The 23,991-nt window shown below is 43.8% G+C and overlaps 2 protein-coding genes across 8 annotated transcripts; one reads left to right on the top strand and one right to left on the bottom strand.

The window, feature by feature from the left end:
* The first annotated feature begins 426 nt into the window (after positions 1–426).
* On the top strand, positions 427–23,972 carry LOC107225408 (cytosolic carboxypeptidase 1). Of its 6 annotated transcripts, none has more exons than XM_015665865.2 (18): positions 427–1,273; positions 1,831–1,979; positions 3,301–3,383; positions 4,833–4,944; positions 5,035–5,177; positions 5,256–5,400; positions 5,501–5,632; positions 5,729–5,872; positions 5,953–6,124; positions 6,264–6,512; positions 6,641–7,202; positions 7,397–7,909; positions 7,981–8,159; positions 20,443–20,695; positions 20,759–20,883; positions 20,999–21,151; positions 21,417–21,566; positions 23,076–23,972. In XM_015665865.2, exons 1-17 carry the CDS (start codon positions 1,173–1,175, stop codon positions 21,526–21,528), a joined length of 3,327 nt encoding a protein of 1,108 aa, XP_015521351.2. In that variant the 5' UTR covers positions 427–1,172; the 3' UTR covers positions 21,529–21,566; positions 23,076–23,972. The 6 variants fall into 6 exon arrangements, 5 of the variants coding, with proteins under 5 accessions (XP_015521351.2, XP_015521353.2, XP_015521352.2 ...); XM_015665867.2 differs by having other exon boundaries at positions 427–1,269; positions 1,834–1,979; XM_015665866.2 differs by lacking the exon at positions 21,417–21,566.
* Positions 8,433–13,893, bottom strand: LOC107225409 (C-type lectin 37Da). 2 transcript variants are annotated; one of them, XM_015665868.2, is made up of 4 exons: positions 13,736–13,893; positions 10,691–11,048; positions 10,404–10,559; positions 8,433–10,064 (listed from the first exon to the last, which is right to left on the bottom strand). In XM_015665868.2, the coding sequence occupies exons 1-4, from the start codon at positions 13,782–13,784 to the stop codon at positions 9,413–9,415; spliced, it is 1,215 nt and encodes a 404-aa protein (XP_015521354.2). In that variant the 5' UTR covers positions 13,785–13,893; the 3' UTR covers positions 8,433–9,412. The 2 variants fall into 2 exon arrangements, with proteins under 2 accessions (XP_015521354.2, XP_015521355.2); XM_015665869.2 differs by having other exon boundaries at positions 10,001–10,064; positions 10,397–10,559.
* Positions 23,973–23,991: the final 19 nt, after the last annotated feature.

Below are 23,991 nucleotides of genomic sequence, written 5' to 3' on the forward strand. Positions count from 1 at the left end.
CCGTACTTCAACGTTAAGTACGCACTGATGTTTGTTGCGTCAATAGTGATGTTGTGGTGATGCAGACATATTAGTTTCGTTTCCACAGTAAATAGTCCACCTGCCAAATATTTCGTAAAAACTTCCACCTGTCGTTGAGATGTGAAAAATAATTATGCACGACAGTCCGAATTTATTCGAGTTGATATACGGAGTAATCCAACCGCGACGTACTCAAACTCAAATTACCTAAATCCAAAAGCCTGCCAGTGCCAACTTATTAATAATATCAGATATAGCGTTATTCGAATTATTAGACATCGATGTTTGATCGCTGATTTTCTTTACAGTACGGCATTCACAGCTTTTATTTTTTTTTTAATCATCAATGAAATTCCGAATGACTTTGTACTTCGTCACGGTTAATCCGCGTCGCGTTATTCACGGACGACAGAAGAACTACATTCTTTGCGTACTTATGAATGCACATGTTGCTCGGGAAAGTGATAATTTTTCGAAAGACGCGTTCTAATAATAGGTACACCGCCGGTCGCGTGTGCAGTTGGGATTTAAACATAGTTTTGGCAGCACAAAACGTCAAACCGCCTCTGACCGAGGAGGCGCGAGGTCGCCGTGTGATTCCCTTGCTCGCTTACCTCCCGGATAAAAACATCCGCGTTGCCGTTTTATTGGCTTATCGTACTCGACGTAATCGAAGCACGGAATAGATAGAAAGTCAAAATACTGACGATAATAATGGCACTGCGATACGTATGCACTTCCGTATCATCGGTACTCTTTTAACGTCGCATTTACCCACAACAAGCAAATTCTTTTTAATTCAATCGACTACTTCCAGATTTTTTACTGTGATCGGTTAGCAGTACCATTAGAATCACCAACCGTACGTCTCTTGTCTTCTTTTATGCCACCGGACTGTTTGCCTTTCGCAAGGTGGTTCTCCCGAATGTATTCTTAGACGATGTATAAACTAGATCGTTGAGAAATGCGAACTTTCCGTGAAAGAAGTCAGTCCGACTAGCCACTTTATTGTCTGTTCGACGTATTCCTGTCTGTTGAACAATTGGCCGATACGCGTCAAGATAAGTTCATCGTACTCGGTCAACGATATTTTACAAGTACGTGAAATTGCTCGAAAATATTGCGGTTTAGTCGAGTGACTCGGATGTGAAATGAAGGAAACTTGCGACAAAGGGCCTGCGGAGATTAAAGAAAATCAACAGCCCATGGAGTTCGTGGAGTTTCCCGAAGACGCCGAAGAACCCGAAGATGAGTAAATATCCGTTTCAAGGATCAAATTAATTTAATATAATGAAATAAACCTTAAGGTCGGAAGTGCATTTGTCATTAGGAGCCTTGCTGGTTTTCATCTCGATTTATTTTACAAAGCCAATGATTATTTCGAGTCAAATTTTTATACATCGTCTTGGTTGTCAAAGTTTGAGTAGAATCGACCCAGATGAAGAAATTTTACTCTAATAGTCACGATGATCACAGAATATCTCATAATCATTACGCTTATGGGGAATAGTTTGCCGCGATTCGTAGGTGATGCACGTCACGTCAATTCACGTACCTTTATATTAAAACGATGAGGTCAATTTTGGCAAATAGCCAAGGACCTTTCATTGATGTTTATTCTGCGTATAGCCATTAATGCTTCTCTAATGGTACGATCCGCTTTGCCTATTAAACTTGGATGAAAAATTATTATTACTTGTTCGCCTGGTTCAGAGTTTGTCAAGATTTTTTGTTGGGTGGAAATCTCGTCTCAATTTATAGCGTCAATTCACAAGTATACCGAGAATGACCACGTTTCTCTTTTTCTAGCACGATGACAGCCAGCAACAAGACGATGGACGAAGCTGTAAACGATGCGCTTATAGAAAAATTAAGAATTTGTGCGTTCAAGCCGCAGGAAAGTACGGAAACTGTTCGATCGGTGGCTGCCAAGTTACACGCACAACTCACATCTTCGGGTATAAATTAACATTTTTAAAAAGAAATTAGCGCCCGTCTGCACCGTTGCTTACGATGGTTACGATTCACATTATTTCACTGGGGTGAGATTTCTCTTTTCAAAGGAGATACAAAATTCGTCTCGAGTGATTTTGAATCTAGCATATATAGACGTTTGCACGATCTGTTAGACGCGGGGCTGAATTAATTACCAATTCTCATGAACCTTGACTCGCTGCGGTGGTAATAAGCTACAAAGATTTGTTCAATTCGTTATTACTGCCGCATAGCGTGCCCGAGAAACGTTTTAAGCATGCCTTCCTTATCTCGTTGCCTACCGACCCAACTTCTTAAAGCGCGCCAAACTGTTGCCAGAAATTAGATGTAGCACGGCACTAGAAAGTTTTTCATTTCCTCTTCCGCAGCCAATTCCAGTTCATCTCGTTTTCTTCCTTTTCATCATTTTGTTTATTATTATTTTTTTTTTTTTTTTCATTCACGCCAATTGGATATATGTGTAATGGATTCGTTGTCTGTCACTGATCTTCTCCTTGGCTCAACGACAAGTCGGTGAAATGGGCCACTTTTTTCCTCCAAATGATCACTCCTATCGGGAAATCTGAAATTATTTTTAAAAATCAGTCCTCGTCAGAGAAACTCCCATGTTTTTGTTGTTACGCAACTATTTTGTAATCACGACGGATTATATCCTGGCAAAAATCCAGAAATCCATGAGTCTGGCAGTGTGTCAGGTTGTTGCTAAAATTGGTTGTTGCCAAGTAGCAATTTCATATTAAATTTATACCTCTTGTACACGGTATTTTGCACAATTTGCGAACAAGCGTTCGTACTCGCTGTCGTAATTAGAAATTAATCTTACTATTTCCGCACGTGTACGAAAACCTTGCTGAGAGAAAAAAAAAAAAAAATCCCTGCCTTATTTGCATTATCTGGGAAGATATTAGACGATGATGGGGTTTTGGCCGCAGTTTCGTTGTTAGATATTCGTGCAATGTTGGTTTCAATTGAATTAACCAGTGTTGAAAATAGATCATTTTGATTTCCAAAGTGTCGGAGAAGTTCGATTACCTGTCACCACGTGACCTGTACTACCCGCGCATGATATACTGTATTCCGTGCGTCGATGCTTTGACCTAGATTTGCTTCACTCCAACCTGAAATCGTTGATTACCAATTTGTCTTTTACTGACCGACTTTTTTGAGGGAGCTAGGTATTTTTATCACCGACAAAAAAACTTCTCAACACTCGCCAAATTTTGGCAACAATGTTAAGTCTGTCTTAGTTTGCGATGATCGATTGTTTGTAAAAAACATCCACAGAGCGCCGTACCAGAGAACGAACCTTGGAAAAACTGTGGCGAAAAAATTCCAACACAATCGAGATACTTGTCAAGATTTTGGAGGTAACATACATTTTCTATAAATTGACGTTTTCCTTTTTTTTTTAATAAAATTTCAAACGGTGCAATACCCTTGGAAATACCAAACAGGTTGCACAGTTTGTAGGCGACATTCCCAGCAACAATCTATCGCCATAAAAATACAATTTAGATACCGTCGCGTCGTCTAAGGGCCATAAAACGATTATTTCAAATACGTTCGGATACGTATACCTACCAACGTTCGGCGCTGTGATATTGAGGCCAGACGCAAAAACCGTTCGTCGATTCAAGCCTCTCGCGTTTATAATATCATCGGTCAGCGAACTAGAGTTAGATCGGTGCACTAGAAACAGTTCACTCTGAAAATATATCGACTCTCGTCTCTGGACTGAGAACATCACTTTCGATATCAATTTTCCCAAACCCCTATCTGAAAAGACTCAAACTACACCATAGAATAATTTGTCTTGGGTATCGGAGTCTCGTGCGTGGGTAGAGATATATACAAGAGCGCACTGAACTCTCTCTGTCTAAAAATAGATGTCTCTCGCATATGCTTTTGGCAAAGATTGATTTCATTTGAGCTTTCAACTACGAGAAAGGTACTTATACTTCTAGACAATTTTCCCCATGCAGTTTGAGGTGAAATTTATGAAATTTGCAATTCGTGGCAGATGCCAATTACTTCTCGTAGTTTTGAATCGAAGCGATCATGAATGTTTCACGTCGGAATGTTTCTTGTGACGGATGATATGAGGTAACATATGTACCTACTAAAAATTAGATTATATCGGCGCGGTGCGTCTCTGGGAAAGTTGTTTCCGCGGAAATGGATATTACTTGACCCTAGAAGAACTTTCGCAAAAAAATTTTTTGGCCCCTGTGATTCTTTATTAAAAAACAAAGAAAATGAGATCCTACAGGACCTTAACGATATAATGCACCCGAGAGATGAAATTTAAAAGATTGGGGCGTTTTTTCACCCCCCTTTACCGGAATGGATAAGAGAAAAAAAAATAACGTTACCGTTCTAGGGTTAATTCTGTACATCCTAGGCTGGTGAAAACCTTGGAGACCATTGCCGCCCGCCAAACAAACGTGCGTTCGATAAAAACCGGTACAGTGGTATGGGTACAGTTTCATGCAGCAGTTTGTCAGCAGCGGTATGCACGACATGCGACACGTGTCCGCGGCCAATAATAGAAGTTTTACGTTATCCGATAGTCGGAGGAGATCCCCGGGGATACAAAATTGATGCCGAACTTACCAATCTTCCGAGTACCTATCTCAAATGCCCGTCCATTTAATTTCGACAAAATTCTAAAAATCGCTTCAACATTACACGATGACGTCGCAACGTGCGCGTCGTTTAGCTTGCCTATGGCGAAGGCGCGAAGGAAGAGAGCGAGTCATTTATGATTTTAGTCTTGTTTCAAGAGCCTTCCCCCGTTCCTCTCGTTATTTTTCCAGAGCTGCAAGGACAACGTGGCAAACTGCAGCGTCGCTGGTATTCTCCACGAATGTATATCCCCGAAAATCGGAAAGGCCAAGTCGAGCGGGTCGAAGAATCGTAGTGCAATAAGTAAGGGAAACGCAACTGCTGCTGATAAATCAACGTAGCGGATTTTGACAGGTGTTGAGTCTAACGCGTTTCTGCCTACCTGTGTTTCAGGGAATAACAGCAGGTTGGCTATTTCCCAGCTGATAAACTTGGGTGGTACCCAAGTTCTGATACGATTACTGAACGCCCTGCAACACAGAGAGACGATAATGACCGAGGTTCTCGTACAGGAGCTTCTGCGGATACTGGGACAGGTATTAGAGCTTTCAAGCAGCGTATCACGAGTTTGTGTCGTCACGAAAAGACTTGTGATTGCGTCTGTCGTTATTTAGGTTGCTCAAAAAGATCAAAAATTCTCGACAAAAGTGAAGATGCTCAATTCGACGAAAATGTTTCACTCGTTGTTGAAAGTAAACTACAACAACAGCCGAACTCTGTTCCCTTTATTACTGACGATCAAAAGTCTGGCTAAGAACTGTAAGTTTGAGATGATTTGCTCCCGATTAAAATTATACATTTTTCTCGGGTGACGTAGCAAGACGATCAAATCTACCAAACGTCTTTCTGTTACTTTCAGCATTTTCCCTTCAGATATTGGTGAAAGATGGGATCGTCCCTACTTTGGAGAAAACGTTTGTCTGCGTCGGCTACTCTCCTCATTTAAAACTGAGAACATTGCTAGAGTGTTTCAAATATTTTACGGTCAGCAGTACGTGAATGATGTAGCAAAATATCGTGATCTCGACTATCAAATTGTGTCGATGCTTGTTCGATTTTCACCCACAGGCTTCAATAAATTTTTCAGAACTCTGCTGTACAAAGTTCGTCAAGATAGGTTTGGTCCACCTTTTAATGCGGCTCTTCGACAGGTGGGAGAGGTTCGATGGGCCAATTCGGCTGAAAATTTCCAACTACTGTCTGAACACACTGCAGCATCTCTGCGTAATAAGTAAGAACAATTTTCCACTGTTACTTGTCTCTCGTATCCACTTGTCGATTGATCTACACCTTTCGCTCGTGTTGATTTAGAGTCGGGGAGGAAGGCAATAAAGTCAAACGGTGGGCTACAACTTCTTTATAGCTTCTGCACAAATTGTCCCGAAGAGAAATCTTACGATTGCCTATTGTCACGCGTTTGTGGCATAATAAATCAGTGCCTCGAGAAGAAGGAACTACCGGTGCCTGAAATGTCACCTGTCAGGTAATCCTGAGCCAAACGATGCGTATCTTACGCCTCGGCTACTTCTTCCTTTTTTCGTCGTCGTAGATGAGAATTCAAAAAATTCTTCACCTCACATTTTCTTATCGAAATTTACATTTTTTTCTTCCGTCGACAATAGATTCATTTTACCAGAAATAACTGCGAGGCTGACAAACAGTACGGAAAGCGGAAGCGATGCTGACAGTCAGGTTAACAGCGTGGCGTCTCTTGGGAGGGTATACAGCGACGTGGACTCGTGCGACGATGAGGAAAGTGATAACTCTCCACAAACCAAACAGAGTACCCTTCATACCGGCAATGATATCGATGAAAATAAATTCTTCTCCGGGGTCGTAAATTTCCAAAGAACGGAGGAAGATCTTCTTGCGTAAGCGATAAAATTACGAACTATAAAATAGGTCAAATACGATGGGAACAACAATGAAATAAATAAGTAAATAAATAATAGAACAAAAATTCGACTTGCCCGGTGCCGAAATTCGTATTCCGTTGTAGGTACAACTGTTTCTTTCGAGAACTTGGCACTCTTCAAAATCAATTATCCACAAGAAACAAACTGGATAAATCTAAAGCGACGTGCGTCGACGGTATTGCCAAAGTTAGCAAGACCGGTGCCAATGTCCAGGGTCACGCCAGTGGCAAAGGTTTGCGAACATTTGCAGACTTGTCGTCGCATATGACAGACCAACACGCCTACTGCGTGGTAGCCAGCACGGTAAAGAGCGTGATAAGCTTTGTCAAAGTTGCCTATCCAGATTTAGTCGGAGGCGAGGGTCTTGGCAAAGCGGCCCCGCTTAACAACAAGGATCGCAAGGTGTGTAGATCGAAACTGCTGACGTGCGTCGATCGGGGACTTCATCCGGCGGCATTGATGCAAGAAACAGCCTACGATCTCGATCAATTGGCTGCGAACTTCTCGTCGCAAGAGGACCGGGGATCGTCTCAGCGTCTCCTCTGTAACTGGGATGAGAAAATAATCGGGAAGCGGAGCAGCGACTCGAAGCGGTTGCAGTTCGAGTCGCGGTTCGAAAGCGGAAATCTGAGAAAAGCTGTGCAGGTGAATATTAGTTACGCCATCTTTGGAAACAGGGTGGAGCGAGGTGGTGGTTCATACAGCTTGTGAGATATGTCGGCGTTGGACGGTATCGACAATCGACCGTCAGAGTTGGCTTGCTCCAACCTATCCCCGCTCTCCTCATGTTTCTCGTAACAGAAACACCTGACGAGTTATAATTATTTTCATGACTGCAGATAAGCCCTCGCGAATACGACCTCATATTGACACCGGATGTGAACAGCGGGTCAAGGCATCAGTGGTTTTATTTCGAGGTTTCGAACATGGAGGGAAACTCCCCGTACACCTTCAATATAATAAATTGCGAGAAAGCTAATTCGCAGTTCAATTTTGGAATGAAGCCAATACTGTTCAGTGTGAGAGAAGCGCAACTTGGGAGGCCCGGGTGGGTAAGAACCGGTTCCGATATTTGCTACTACAGGAATTGCTATCAGAGGCCTACCAAGGAGAAGAACTACTTGACGACGTCCTTCACCGTCACCTTCCCCCACGCCTACGACGTTTGCTACCTGGCTTACCATTTCCCTTACACCTACAGCCAGATGATGGCCAACATTTGGAAGTGGTCGAAGAACCTCTCGCCGTCGGGTATTTATTTTCGCGCGGAGCCACTCTGTAATACCCTGAACGATAACGAGAATCCCGTGTTAACCATCACCGCACCGGAGTCGAAGAGTAATCCCATACAGGCGAGTCTGACCATCCGTCGCACCGAATACGGGATAATTTCTAGTAGGGTTAATTTAGAATCGATTTTCAGAACCGGAAAATCATATTCCTCACGTCGAGAGTGCATCCGGGTGAGAGCAACGCCTCGTGGGTGATGCACGGTACCCTCGTAGCGCTTTTGGCCAGCTCAACTTACGCTAGCAGCTTGAGGGATGATTACGTGTTTAAAGTTGTTCCGATGTTGAATAGCGAAGGTGTTATCAACGGTTGGTAAGTCTGCAACCAACTTCAGCCAATCGACGCAGATGTTTCGAACACTTGCTTCGGTTCTTTTTTGCGGTAAATATCATCGTGTTGTGAATGATGACATTCGTAAGACGAACGAAAATTACTTTCTGTTCGTAATGCCATTCTGATGCGGATCTGATGAATTTTACGGCAATAAGTTTTACTGCCATAAGTCGATATATTTGAACGTCGCTGCGAAGTGGAATTTATTGAGAAAAACATGACGACAAACGGTTAGGCAATCATCTGTTGAGGTTTGATAAAAATGTAGTAATACCTTTATTGATTTACAGTCATACAAAATTCTCATTCGCAACATTATAGGTACAGTATAATTATGAATAAACGTATACAATTTAAGAAGAGTTTTCTTAGAGGCTAAGGTAATTTTGACTAATCGAACTGTCTGTGTCAATGAATCGATACGTTCGGATGACAGAAACGTTGTTGTCGCATCGATCAAGTTTGAAAACTTGTACAGGGAATCTCCGGCGTAAGGGCAAACGTAAAAGTTGTGCGCGTGTGGCTCGGAGGCTGCCCTCTCACCAGAGATTCCTCGTATAATATAAAACTATATTTGAAAATATTCTCTCAAGCGATTGGAAACGTTCCGCCTTGCAAACGTATCTCAATCGATGAATAAACGACACGTGAGAGCAATTACAATCGCAAGTGTTTCAGGCACCCGTTGACCAACACCAAAACTAATTACCGTAAGTAGAATTATAATTACTCGTCACTACGCCATAGCTGAGAATGATTTGATTCCAATGCCGTAGATCCCAGGTGAATTTAATGTATTTCATACGGTTTGTCTGTTCTTTCGTTTTCATTTTTCATTCATTCGTTCACCTCCCGTGACTATCGATCGTGTGACACATACGAGGATGTGCGATGGTAGTAGAATAGGTTAAAAAACAAACTTGAATTAGAAAAAGTACGAAAATAAGGAAACAATGAAAATAAAATGTGTCATCGCATCTGCGAGTATCGCGAACCTTACGTTCCAAACCGGATCCGCCTACGAATCAACAGCATTTCGATAGTAATAAGTGAAAACCCAAAGACAAATGACAAACGGATTATAAGCACTTTCCCGGATACAATGTATACACTGCCAGTAAAATCCTTGAACATTTTTCGTTCGTTTCACTTTGACTTCCTTCGCACTTAAAATCTATGTAATAAAACGGTCGACGATTCAAATTTTTTCAAGTCTTAATCTAGGCATACAATTAATTGGACGGAGGGTCTAGTACCTTGCCATTCGAGCGTACCTTGATATTGTACCTGTACCCTGGTTCCGCTTCCGGCAAAATGGTGCTCGAGTCGTCGTCCAGCTGTTTGAGGGGCGCACCGGGCTCGTCTTGGATCGGCTGATCGTTGACGTAGTCCTGCTGGGAGTTGTCGTAGGGGCCGATGGTGCGCGCGTCCTCCAGCGCGTTGTTCGGCAGCTCGGTTTCCGCGACCTCGTAGTCCTCGGAGTTTTCTGCCTGCGCCGAAGCCGGACGGACCTCACGGGTTTCGAGGCCGTCGAATGCAGGGTCGTTTCTAGTAGCGAACAAGCTGGCGATATCTGGGATGTGGTCAGGCCCGGTGTGTTTCTCGGCGCTGGCCATATCCTCATCATCCTCCTCCCCCTGATCCTCGACGATGTCGCTTTTCGAAATTCTCTCCGAGGTCTCGGTGTTGGGGTCGATGTCGGACGTGAAAGCGGAAGCGGGAACAGCCGTTACCAGTCTATTAACGATAGGATCTTCGGACACCTTCTCTTCTGATTCAGTGTCCGATGTTGAAGCGTTTTCCTCCGTGATTGCTTTGTCTTCGATTTTATCTTCCACGGCTGCTGGCGCGGCAGTTGTGGTCGTCGTGTACGGCCGGCGATTTCTGCAATACGAAACAGGTGCAAATCGTTGATTCGATTCTCGTCCCGTCGCTAATTACTCAAAGCTTTCATTTATTAGTACAATCAGAGCTTCAACCCGCGTGTTAAACTACCCTTGCGTGCACATATCACCACAGTATCACCGTAGAAAGAAATCGTATTACGAATATGTTCAACTAATTCTGAGGGGTTGACTTGATGAAAGTTGGCAAGTAGATAGTTGCAGATTACATGGCATTCTTGCTGGTTGACTTCCTTTCAGGTTGCGCTAAAGAGATCGGCCGCGTTTCTCTACGTGAGAGGTTGTTTTTGCGTATCTAAATACATGTCTCACCTCTTACCCCTGTGTCGCCGAGACTGGAATGCTGCCGTAGTTGTAGTAGTAGCATCTCGTTTGTTCGCATATGAAATCCTTGAAGAGGGTGCAGTCCTCGGTTACCCATTCCAACGTCGGCGCCTTCATAACGACGCACAAATCGGCACTTCCGTTCTCACCGCTAAACATTTGAGACAAGTTTTTTTCCTCAAATTATTTTACAACTATCTCTTGGACTTTGTTCGTTCACAAAACAAGTGCATTTCTCTTTCAGAGGAAAAAAGCGTTTGCTCGCGTGCGTTTTTATCTTACCTTTCCCTCGCTATTCTTTGAGGCTCTGTTCCTCGCGGCACGTAGGTCTCGCTGCGTCCCGGAAGTTTTCGCATGTAATCAAAGGTCGAATTGAAGGGCAGGCCGGTGCTCATCCACAGCATCATGTCGGTTCCGAGCTTGTTGCCCGATGTCCAGAAATCAAATTTGGTGTAACCGGCGTTTTGCAAGTACTGCGTCATTGTGTCCGCCTTCTCTTTTGTTTCAAAAGAAATCAACTGAAGCCCCAATGACCGGCAGTACTGATAAGCCAAGAAGTAGTTCAGTTCAAGACTGTACGGGTTCATTCTCGACACGTAATACTGCACTCCATCGAGTTGAATGGTCGTGATCCTTTGCGCTGAAACGATAAAAAACACAAAAAAAAAAAAATAAAAATGAAATAATAATTTTTCAAAATTGAACAATAGCGAGGAATCAATTGTCCGAATGGATCGGTACCTACTCGTTTGACTTGACGTTGGTTAATAAAGAAAGGTGAAAAGAGATCTTTCCGGGAATAGTAATTCCGTGAAACTGAAATTGTCGCCAGTTCCCATTGTACGTGTATACCGCTCGTCCCTTTTAGTTTCCCGTAGCATATTTTCTTAATATATTCACGCCGCATTCATTGCTACGGGTGTGAATGACGGTTGCGCCGTGCACACACAACGCGCACGTGTTTGCTTAAAACGATCCCAGGCTATAGCTGCTGGCTGGCTACCAAAGCTGTCGTTTCGAACCGTCATCTTCGACGTGCGTGGTATGCGTACACGGGGAATCACCAGAAGAAAAATTCATCCTTACCTAACCCGTAATTAGAAATTTGAAGGGGTATTCAACAACGCAGGGTTGCAATCAATACATGAAAATCGTAGGCATTCGTTCGATGCTATTGGTATCCGGAATTACGACTGCGGTCAGTCGGCAGAAAACTTCACTCAATTTCAACCAGATTTTCATTCAACGAGTTGAATTGAACTGCTGCAGACAGAGCGAGCGGACACTTGTACAATGTGTCCGCGTTGAATTCTTACAGTCCGTTATAAAAATTGATATAAGTCTCTTTATAACTGTATCTGAGTAACCTGCGTTCATCGATCAACCGTCGACATGTACGCGTCAACGCCACGCGCGTTACGGGTGCCATCATTTCCATCACACTTCCTAATTCAGATCGAGCTTTATAACCGTTACGTACAACTTCGTAATCGTTAATCGTGCCTAGCCTACCTTGTGTAACTCATTATTTTCAGATAGATTTATAAATGCATCGCGTACACTTCTCCTCGCTTCTACACCAGCAAAACTTTTCCTTTCCTACTCGTCGGTATACGGTATACACGTAGACACGACACTTAATTGTTCCATTGAACTTGTCGTCGGAGTTGCAGGTTATACGCCTGGCAATAACGCGCTCGTTGATGTTTCATTGACTCCAATTCGTTCTATCTCCAGTCGAGCAGCGCAGCTGGGGAACATTTTTCACAGCGGTACTTCCAAATGATACGTTCATTAGGGGACTACTGTATTCACATCGACGATATTTCGAAATAAGAAATTCTCCTTATCGCGTCGATGTAAGAGAGAGAGAAAAAAAAAAAAAATAACAACAACTGTGTAATTGAAATTAAATGTCGTCGAATGATACGTTATAGTTCACAACCGACCGTTTATTCACAGTTTCTTGACCCAAGTTTGATGTGTAAACAAGTGCAGGCAGGGAAATTTCTCGGGTAAAGGTGTTGCCTTCGAGTAAGCTACCTCACCATTCCCGGCGATTCCGCTGTACACTGAAGTTATACATGTACAATACGTCCGTCTGCATTCAACAAAATTTTTATCCACGGATCAAGGGACAAATTTAGTTTATGCAACCGGGCAGGGATTATTGTGCCCGTATTTCGTATATACCCGGTAAGTTGCTAGAAGAAAAAAAGTACCCCGAGGTAAAGCGGCAGGACAAAAAGTAAATGTACAAACACAAAAAGAGGGTAAGTCGAAGCGTTTGCGGAGCGCGAGTCGAAACTCCGTGCCCTCGGGGGAAGTGTTACTTCGGTCTAGAAATGCGAACGAGTTCCCAAGCGTGTAGATCGTGGAACAGGTAGAGCAGGTGGTAAATGACCTGATGACCTTGAGCCAACGTATACGTCGTGGTAGGCGCGCAAGAAATTGAACGAGGGTACGTGGGAACCGCCGTTGTACTTTTTTCTTACTTTGTCTCTTCAACTTTGAACTTTGCGGTTCGTATTTTGATTTTAAATTTTGTCGAGCTGGAATCCAGTTGGACTTGGAAAATTTGGTAAGCTTTCATCATCGCTCGGCGGATGCTTAGAATCGCGTTCGGCTCTTTGCAATCGACGGACCGCGTGGTCGTCAACACCCAGTTGTGCACAAGTAGGCAAGCCGCGGAACATTGAGAAATCGTATAACCAATTCAACCCGATTGCTTGTAAGCACGTATTTCCTGACCGTTTCAATACGATCGTTGCTTAATTGTACGTTCAACTAGCGTATTCTACTCATCCGCCGTAGCTCCCGAACCAGATATTAATTTCGAATTGACGTAAATCTTTCTGCATAAATAGGACTTGAATATATGCACCTATCTAGGTACAGGCGCCGTCTTTTTCTACGTTCATTTCTGTTTCTTTAGTTTCTTCTGGCAATAAAAATAAGAAGCAACGGTATCAAATCTACAGATGAAGCAATTTTTTGGTTATTTCAATCGATTCAAGAAATTCATTAATTTTACGAGCTGAGAGTATAAAAATGTTCGAAACAGTAGCAAAACTAAGCAATCGGCACGAACCAGAAGTGAGCGATAATTTTTTGTCGCGTTATGCATTCAATGAGTACCAGCAAAGTTTCAACGGGCTTGATCGTAGAAATGTTATGAAAAAATTGATATAAAACGGCGATTAAAGTTAAGAAGAGTAAATTATCGTATATTACAAGACTTCCCGTCGTATCTCTCAGACCGATATAACAAGTGATTACTGGAAATAAGTGGGAAAAATTGAAGAGTAATTGATTATCGGTACTCACCCGAAGTGCAAGCAGCCGCGGCGATGATTAGGAAGAGGGCGATCTTCATCGTGGTTATATGTTTAATACGACTTCCGGTATAGTTCCCGAGGTAAAATTCGAGGGACGTTGGTGTCAGGGTCGCGTTGTCGAACTGGCGTAGCGCTGCGTCGACGGTCCTCTTAAGAGTCCTCCGTCGGCTCGGCCGCCACGCTCGACGTCCGTCGAGGAAGGGTGGTGGGGGTCACCCGCCGCCGATGATGATTCACGAAGCAACGCCGAGTCGGCTAGAAGATGGTCAATTCCTCCGGTCGAGGAAGAGAGCTGGGTGGATTCGCCCCGGTGTTTTTCAGGGCCGTTATTTTGCCATCGAAACGACGGTGGAACCGTGTCACGACGTGAACGCCACCGTTAGCAGCGGGGCGGTAAATTATCACGAGGGATCGGATCGCGGTGGCGTTTCACCCTCTCGGGGCGTCAAAGTCGCCTGAATAAATTGATGCCGGTGAAGCGGTCGCGATTTCTTTCCTAGAACTGTAAGCGCTGCGGGCCTCCCGGGGTAGCTTTTACCGTGAAATTACCTCGTCGCGGATGACGGGCGCGTTTTCCAACATCTCCTCCGCTCTTCGGGCTCCGATCATCGTTCCGAAAAAGACTCGGACGACGGGACCGCAGCGATTCTCTTGTCTCGTTGTTGGTACCGAGCCGAGGAGCTCGTTACATCTACTCTGGGTGAAAATTTCATCCTCGTCGTCGTGACTCGTCGACTGGTTTCGTCGAGCGCCGCCGGGCTGACGGTGAAGAAGGTACACCACGCCACGCATTCCTTAACACGCTGCGGCGGAGACCCTGCACGATATCGGGAGAAGCCTCGTGCAGACGCTCGCTTGATCTCGGATATAGCGGGGACTCCGCGGTTGACGTGTAGGCCGAAGGGGTCCAGAGGGCAGCGGGTGTGTACGCGAATAGCGAGGGGAAGAGGCAGGCGAGCCGCGGAGATGAGGAGAGCAGAGGAGAGTAGCGGAGAGGAGAGTAGCGGAGAGGAGAGGAGAGGAGAGGAGAGGAGAGGAGAGGAGAGGAGAGGAGAGGAGAGGAGAGGAGAGGAGAGGAGAGGAGAGGAGAGGAGAGGAGAGGAGAGGAGAGGAGAGGAGAAGAGATGAGAGGAGTGGAGAGGAGAAGTGAGGTTTGGTAAGGTGAGGTGAGGAGAGGAGAGGAGAGGAGATGAGAAGAGAAGAGAAGAGAAGAGAAAAGCGGGCGCCCGCTAGAGAAGCAGCTTCTCAGCACACGGCGAGCTCCCGAGCATCGGGCCGTGCCGCCGTGAGTACTTTGTTTTTGCAAAATAGAGGAGCAAAAAGAAAGAAAAAATCCGCGAGGGGGTTCGATTCTTGACCAGGTCTATTTCAGGCTGCCCGCTCCTGCTGCTTCTGATACTCCTGCGCTGCTCGCGGGAGCCTCGGTAAGGCGTATTCCCGAGCTCTTGGCCTTAGCCGAAGGTTGGAAAGACGGCGACTCCTCGACTCGACCTTTCCTTGGTATACGCTGGGCCCCGAGATCAACCTAGGACACGCAGTGATCCTCATTTCAAGGTTTCTCATCGAGCCTGCAGCCTACTCGCGGAGTGCGAACACGACCCTTGGACGTACGACGTTGAAAGTCACCCAGCTCTGCTCTTTTCCACGACGTTTCATTCATTTTCTCCGCTCTTCCCAGAGCCTTCACTCTGCGAATTTATAGCGTAGACCCATTACATTTGTCGCAGGGCGTTTACCGTTAATTATCAGAACCGATGAGAAAACGTAAAGTAAAAGATAACGATAACGGTTACCTTCTACCACCCAATACCGGAGCCGGTTTTCCTAGATCTTACTCGATCCAGTTTTTTCATATCGTCTGTTACTTCAGCCTCTAGTTTCCTCTTTGGATCATTTCCAATCTTCTACCTTGATTCGGCGAACGCTCGCTACAATCATCGTCAGGTTAATGAGATAACGTCGACAAGCTGCGTATAAACATTAGTTGCAAAATTTTACATGCTTCGCCCGCGATGAGTACCCATCGACATGACGTGCGAACAATATTTTCAAACATGCGAACCCCTCTCGAAGTAGTTGGGAACGTATCCTTCACCTTTCCGAGCCTCTTAGCTCCGTGAGAGTCTCTCCTGCGCAGGCACGCGAAGAAGAATCCCCCCTCACACCACCTCAATTAAGGACTCGAGTGGCGCGTTATGCACATGCCGCTTCACAGATATATTTAGATACTTGCCTCCTTACACTCGGCTAATACGACTATCAAAACCAGATCGTTCGTGATATCCCGCTGAGCAAATGGGGCCCGACGTACCCCTTTCGCTTTAAATCACTGTCACGTGTTAATAACACGCGAAGGGGAAACTTTCGGTGTCTATGCTCACGTACAAGCGGCAAAGCCGCCGTGTCAACTCGACTGACCGCAGCGTTTCATTTTATCAACAAGCCGTCATATGTACCTACACAGCCTGTAAACGTGGCATAAGATAATGATCCGCGTGTGCGTGAAACCGCGAGATATTCGTACATTGAAAAGATTGTTCAACCCCTTCGACTACCTGTATGCTCCGGTTGGTAGATTTCTTAACGCAAGGGTCGATAGTCCGCTGACGTAGATGAGAATTAGACGCAAAAACCAAGAGTCGTTCGATTATTCTCCAAGGATGAGTTACGTGAGCCTTTGTCCAGCGTCATGCTGAGACGGTTCTGAGGATTTTTACAATTAGAGTTTCTTCCCTCGGCATTCTACATTGCATGAACTTGTTTCGCATGGTTAATTAAGGAGTCGTTAAAAGTTTCTACGAGTTTGCATCGGTTCTATATATAGGATAGTTTTATGTTTTGCTGCTCGATCTTTGTGTTCCACTCTTCCCCCTTCTTCGTAATCTTTTTCAGAGAATACTTACGCCGGCCTCAGATCAGCTCAGCTCCGCTCGACTCTCCGAGTCTTCGTACTGGATTATAGCTTCTCGGTAGTGTAGCACATTGTTCTTGGTAGTGTGCGTGTGTCGAGTCACATGTTTGTGTGCATGCAGAGTCCTAAACTGCGACCCTGGAATAGCCAGACCCCTACATAACCAACCTGAAATGGACAAACTTTGCCACGAAACCTTTGGTCCCTTTGGCAGCCCTTCTGTCTCAATAGTTTTTACTTTCATCCTTCATTTTTTGTTGCTCTTGCTTTTCTTTTTTTCTCCTTTGACGACGCCTTTTCCCACTTACTTCACTCTCGGTCCCTTTCTTGGTGGCAGCATCAGGCCAAAGAACAAAAGAATAACGTCCAACAGAAATGCCTACCTATATGGATGCATGTACTGTAATAATGCATACGTGTACGTAAAAGTTGCGGGTGGAATCCCAACTAACCGTGACAATGACGAAATTAGTCAGTGGTTAACGGAAAATGCTGCTGGAATAACAAACTGGAAGAGTTGCGCTGTTTGTAATAACGCCGGCATTTCATTTCTTCGATCTTTTTCCGTCTTATTTCACACTCTGTCGACTTTTAATCCACCCATGGTGAAAATTAGCTATCCGTTGTACCCGAGTGCCTGAAATTTTATCGAAACAAGCAATAAAATCTTGACTATGCTTCATTCCGTCCAATATTCGTTTCCACCGTGAGGCAAGTAAGTTTGGTAAAAAAAAAAAAAAAAAGAAAAAAACGTGTCGGTCGACGGTGCAAAAGTTCTGAAGGAGTGAGTCTCGTCTCAATAGTTGAGCTTGAACGGACCTCGTAAAAAATAGGCGGGTGGGGAGAATGTTATCCCAAAATCGTTGCGAGGGGAAACGAACATTGAGATCTGAGAGTAGTGTAAATTTACACTACGAAGCCTAAACTGAACGATGTCTTTGCATTCGAGCATTGGTCGATTTCCTTATTCTTTTCGTTTTCCTTGTTCCCTCTCCTGTGTAAAGTACACATCATTCGTTCCCCATTATCGTTCGTTTACTAGACTCGAAATGCGTGGATAATGGGATATGTAGTAGCGCTTACTCAAAAATTGAATATCAAGTCAATATGAGCCTTTTGGTGTAAAAACCACCTACCTCGAGTTAAGTTCTGATTTAAAAAACACGAATGAAGTATCAATTATAAGGGACTTATAGGCGTTCCAATGAAATATTTGATAACTTCTGGCTTTGATCAACGAGTTCTATCTTGTTCCGTTACAATGAGGGCCTTAAAGTCATTGTTGTCACCATACGAATTAGTTAAATCGTTAGAAGTAGCAATAAAGAGTCAAGTCCATTATTCAAAGAATATTTACGCAGGGCCACTCGACAAACACGTTCACTTTTTTTGAAATTCCTAGACCCTGCCCTGTAACAACTAGTTGGTTCGTTTACTCAAACTCTCTTAAAATAATACGTAACAAATCCAACCCCTTTCCAAAACCAAATTCGTATCTCTTCAATGTCCTTTACGTCTATTTTTCGACTAGTATTAATTCTTCACGAGTATAAGTTCACGAGAGAACAATGCCTGACGGTTCGACAACGTGCAGCGTCGCACGTACATCGTGCAGGAGTCTCAGCGCGTATGCGCACGGAAAATATTTTACAAAAATAAGTTGTGAATCATTATAAAACTCGATTTACGTCTTTTTAAATGCATGTAGAATCTGATTACGTATAGTTGAAAGTAGAAACAAATTAACTCGAGTTAGGTTGCTGTTATTGCATCCAACAGCTCATCACTGTGGGCATCCTGACGCTCGAAGCGGCTAATTCGTCATTCGAACTCTCATCCGCCGGTGTCTAGAATCTGGAAGAAAACAAAAAGTCAAATCAGTTCTAATGGTTGAATAATTATATGCCCGTTGGGGGAAGTAGAGTGAATTCTTTCGTCCCGCTTGGGTGCGATTCGTTGATTTTTGTCTATTCGATACCGTTCGTCGGTATTCGGCAGTGTTTGGCCAGGCGTGTGCTCCGCCAGTCTTTACGCTCGTCAAAAGCTCCACGAGCGTAACTCTTCGAAACTCACACACCCGCGGGTCTCTTTTCCCGCTGCCTTCGACGAGAATTAGGGGTTTGGGTTCCCGCGCAGGTTCCCCGTTCGACTCGAGGGTATTTGTCCAGAAGGATGGCGGTGCCGGAAGGTGGACGGTTTCGACAACCAAAGGTGGGCCCGCCAAGCCATGGATGACGGATGACGCGGGACTTTCACAAAATATATCGACCAGCACCGGGCGCAACGCCGCCGATGCACGGAGAGATTTAAGCGAGCAACGAACGAAGCGAGTCTTCGCGCACTCTACGAGCCTCTCTAGACGATTTCTCGGTCGGAACGGGCAGGAGACGTCTTGCCGGTCAAGGCTCCTGCCAACCGAGTCATTGACATTGGGGCGCGCGGCACGGACGAGCCGACGTCGACGCGAAAGGGCCGCTGCCTCGCCATGACGAATTTACCTACCAATTCGCTAATCGCCGAATTACAAATGCCAATCGTTATTATCGACAAAAATATTTCACCGCAATACGCAAATCGAAGTGAACCAGTGGAAATCGGGAGCGATTGTATGTCTTTGAATGTCCCCGCGCTCACGGCGTAATGGTCGAGACAACGTTTCGCCTTATAGGTATGGCTGTCACTTATGCGTACGCGTGATCGGTCGCCGATTCTTTACAATTACCGCTAAACAGATGCGCCCGACGGTACGCGTATTTAGACTGAATTTAACATATTGAAATGAAAGAAAACAGCCCCAGATCATCCCGGCAAATTTAATGCTCGGCTATTCCTGATTGCGCGTTTCGTGCCTCGACCGAGTTAATTGATGGCTGCTTACAAGTTTGACAGGAGAGGAAATAACCTTCAAGCATTCCGAAGATAACGGGACTTTGTCGCTCGCGGCGCATTATTCGATCAAAGACAATGAACTCTGAAGGATGGACGGACGTCTATACTTCGTGTGGCAATCGCTAACGGTCGATTTTTAGATCAATTATACCAACTGACCGCTGAACAAAAAGAGAACGCTCCGATCTTAGAGTGAAAAACACATTCCCGAAAAATTCGGCAGCTGTATAGTTTCTCAAAGGCGCCTCAACACCGCGTGAACTCATCGTCGAATTTAGTTATTATGACATTTCTTCACACTCTGGTAGATAAAATTTTCGATTACTTTCTTCGTCTTCTCTAACATATACGTATTTGTTCAATTCGTAAGACCAGGCTGTTTGAGAACCGTATCCTATTTTCTTTCCGCACGGGTCGCGTATCGTTTCCGAACGGTCGTAGAATCGATTAAAAAGAGATTCAAACTTGCGTAAGGCTACCACGTAACCTAAGCCATGCCTAGCAAACGTCAGCACAATATTCTATCCTAGTATTGGTATGCGCGACGCGGACTTGTCACTTCCTGCGGGTCGATTTCCGGCCGCCGGAAATATCCTTGCAACTGCACATGAATCCTTAAACGACGCAACTGATCAGACGTCGACAAACGGCGTCTCTGATGATTTGTAACAACCGATGAACCCCCGCAATTCCATACTGACTATTAAAATCCCATGCCGTTAGTCGCCTCGCTGATTCCTACAACGTAGGCTCCTTGTCGCCATGGTTCGCATTCTAACCCTGTAGCGTGGGTGAAAGATCAGACACAGCATGCGCGGCAGACGTATTTTTCTTCTCGACGCGACCGTGATACGATAAATACGTCGCAGCGTCGATCCTTGTTTTCATTTTTTCAGCAATCGTTACGGCTTGACAACCGAAGACTTGAACAGACGATGGAGCAATCCAAACAAAATTCTACACCCTGTCATATTCCACACCAAAGGTCTGATGGAATACTGCACCAGAGTCCTTCAGAAACCACCCCACGTATTCGTTGATTATCACGGACATTCCCGTCGGAAAAACGTATTCTTATTCGGCTGTAGTCGGTCCGGCTCGTGGAGCGCGGCTGACAGAGCCAAGCCCGACCAGCCTGTGCAGTATTTGGTAAGGTCGATGCAGCGTTGAAAATTAAGCCTTATCTTACCGATGTCGATTATCGTTCCGCAGATGCTGCCGCATTTGATGCAGAAGATATCACCGGCCTTTGCTCTGCCTCTGTGCTCCTTCAAAGTTGAGAGAAGCAAGGAATCCACTGCCAGAGTTACTGTGTGGCGTCAATTAGGCGTTGCTAGGTCGGATATATATGTACATGTACTCGTATCATAGCGATGCGAAGACACGCTTACGCCGAATAATTTTTCGAGCTCTCTTCTTACGATTTTTGTTATACTTATACACGATTTGTAGAAGCTACACCATGGAGAGCAGCTTTTGCGGTTGCGACCAGGGTTCCCTGGCTGGTTTTCATCTCGATACCGAACATCTCCGAGATATCGGCCAAGATTTTTGTCAGGCCTTGTCGATGATGAAAGACGGCGGTGACGAATGGACCGTTGACAAGTGAGTGTCCCAAGAATGTAAAAATTCTCTGCTCTCATTGACGAATGAGTGTTTGTGTTTAAACTAGAAGTGAAACAAGAATATTAAAATCAGCTAACGTGCATTTTGAGAGACGAATGGTGCGGGGATCAATTCAAACCGGAACGAGTGCTGATCGTAACCGGTGACAGACATTATTTTGCTTGACAGTATATTTTGCTGGAAATTTCCCATTTATTTTTTCTTATTTATAATCACACCGACTCTAATATTTACTTGAACGCAGATTGGGAATGGAGTCCTGTTGTCCTCTTAAGTGCATTCTGAAAGAGTCAAAGAGGCTGCAGAAATGCATTCAGGATAAACAAGCTAAGCACCATATTTTCGGAATTTCTTAGGCCGAAAAAAATGTCGTTTCAATTGAACGAAACTCAAGGCAAGAACTTTGTTTCATTTTCATATCGCCACTGCGCTGCCTCGTTACCTAACGCTTGAATCTTTGGCATCAAAACGATGCGCGTCTCGCTTCCTAACAACGTATTAACCAACGCAAAGATAAAATGTAGCAGCAACATTATCATTTCACTTGCGTATTTTGTAATTTGTGGAATTGTCTTACTCCGTTCGAATTTTCGTTCTTAATCCCGTTATGCGAAGGTCAAATTGAAGGCTGAATACGTAACAGATTGATGAATGATCAGCATCTACTACAGCAATGACTCCTACACGGGCAATCGCTGCTATGTCTTGTTCAATTCCGCGATCGTAACTTCCGGAACGCTGTTTCCGTTAGAGTTTCCGTTACCTTCTTCACTGTCACCTTACAATTTTTAATCGTAGGATTTGCAGGCGTAGGAAGTTACGTTATCACGATTTCTTGAAGTGACAATTCGATATCTAGTACTGGCTGAAGGATGAGGTTATTTGGGAGAATGTAAAATAAAGGGTCTACTCCGCGAAATACTTAAAAATTATTTACTTTGCGAAGTGTGTAAAAAGCTGCCCATCTCATGAGATCCGGAAAGAACGGGCTATTTTGTCTGTAGTCGAAGAAGGCATTACGTAGACATTTTATTTGTTTTAATAATGCTGTAGTAGTGACATTGACGTTAGGAATCGTACCTGTTTGAAAGTTCCGTTTAAGCCATCAAATTAGTTTCCTATATTATTAACATAATAACGGAATTTACAAATTAAATACGTGAGCAAGTATGTGTCAATTATATGTGCATTAGGATGGTCTTTAATGGGGTTGTTTTAGAATTTGCATCCTCCCACGGGCTCAAACGCTTTCAATTACATGCAAAGAAATTCCCTGTCAATTTGAGCTTTTTACATCAATTCTAACAATAAGATAGTCCGCTTTGTGATCGATGTATCTCATGGAAATAACATGGCAAACACTTTTTTCTCAGAATGTATTTTACTGTAAGAGTAATAATGCTTACAAAAATCTGTGACTGCGAGGTTTTAGTGGGTATCACAGTGCTGCTGTCCGAAAAAAAAAAAAATACAGATCATCATACCAGGCAATCAAAACGAATTGCACTTCTTCTGAATAACAAAGAGTCAGATTTCGAGGGTGTGCAATTCGTCGAGATTGCCCGGTAGAATGATGTATATTTTTTCAGATAGTAGCAGTATAATACCCACTAAAAACTCGCTGTTATAGATTTTTTTGCACATTATTAATCTTACAATACAAAATTAATAATACTAATAATATTTAATAAACAACTTTTTCGATAGTTAGCAGCACCACAAATTTCGACTGAAGTAGTTGAGCAAACAAATCGTGAATAGAGCAAAAGAAAAAGGCATATGTCAAGCAACTAAATTTCGAACAAAAAAAAATCAATATTTTGAAAGTGGCTGTGCTAACTTAACGGACTTCTCTAAATTCGTCTCGTTATCAAAATACAAACTATGATATTGTATTTTCCAGGCTTACCGTAGAAGTAGGTGGTGCAGACGAAGAAAGTGGCATGGTAGACGAAATCTCATCAAGTTGTCCTTCGGACGAGTCCGAGTTGGACGATTAGGTTCGCAACCCGCACCCGCACCCAATCATTTATTCGCTGGAATTTACCAGCTGTCGTTCTGTTGTTTCTATAATTTCTCACATCAAAATTTTATTGGATGGTGTAAAAAAAAAAAAAAAAAAAAAAAAAAATTAGCAGCAACGAATCTAGTGAAAAGCAGTCATCCGAATGACGAATCATTGATGCAGAAAGTGCTATCGACGTTGCACGTGTGCGGAGTGAATGGTGTCGACGAGCGAGGGTTGCCCCACCGTCTTCCGGAAAACAATCTTCCAAATCCTCGTATGTTCCAGTAGATATCGCATATCTATGGGAACGGTATAGTACAAGACGAAGGGGAAAAACTGTGTGTACTTATGTACGAGTCCAATTTTGTTTCTTGTGCGTGTTTTATCCATAACACGATTGTATTTTTAACTGGCTGTACACATAGGGTATATATATCATAAATGTTGGACATGATACTGTAATCGAGTTTCAATTTGGTTTCTAGGTATTCTAAAATCTAATGTGTATAAATAATTATAGACAACCTTAATTTTTATCGAATTAAAAATATTTCAAAAAGAGGAAAATTTCATGCCGGTATTTTTTTTACATATGCAAGAAAGAATTATTTATAAACCATACTAGGGGTGAACTGACTCTGAATACCTTCGAGGCAATACGAGTTACCGGTACCTAATAATTACAATTGATAGTCTCGCAACTTTTACTTTGACTCAATTTACAATGAACTTATGCCAGTCTTCAATCGCACGTGTCGGTCTCAAGTACTTGTCATCGACTGATGTAGTGTATATATTATCGAAAAATCAG

Source organism: Neodiprion lecontei, chromosome 7 (assembly GCF_021901455.1).
Source record: "Neodiprion lecontei isolate iyNeoLeco1 chromosome 7, iyNeoLeco1.1, whole genome shotgun sequence".
NCBI classification, from domain to species: Eukaryota; Metazoa; Arthropoda; class Insecta; order Hymenoptera; family Diprionidae; genus Neodiprion; species Neodiprion lecontei.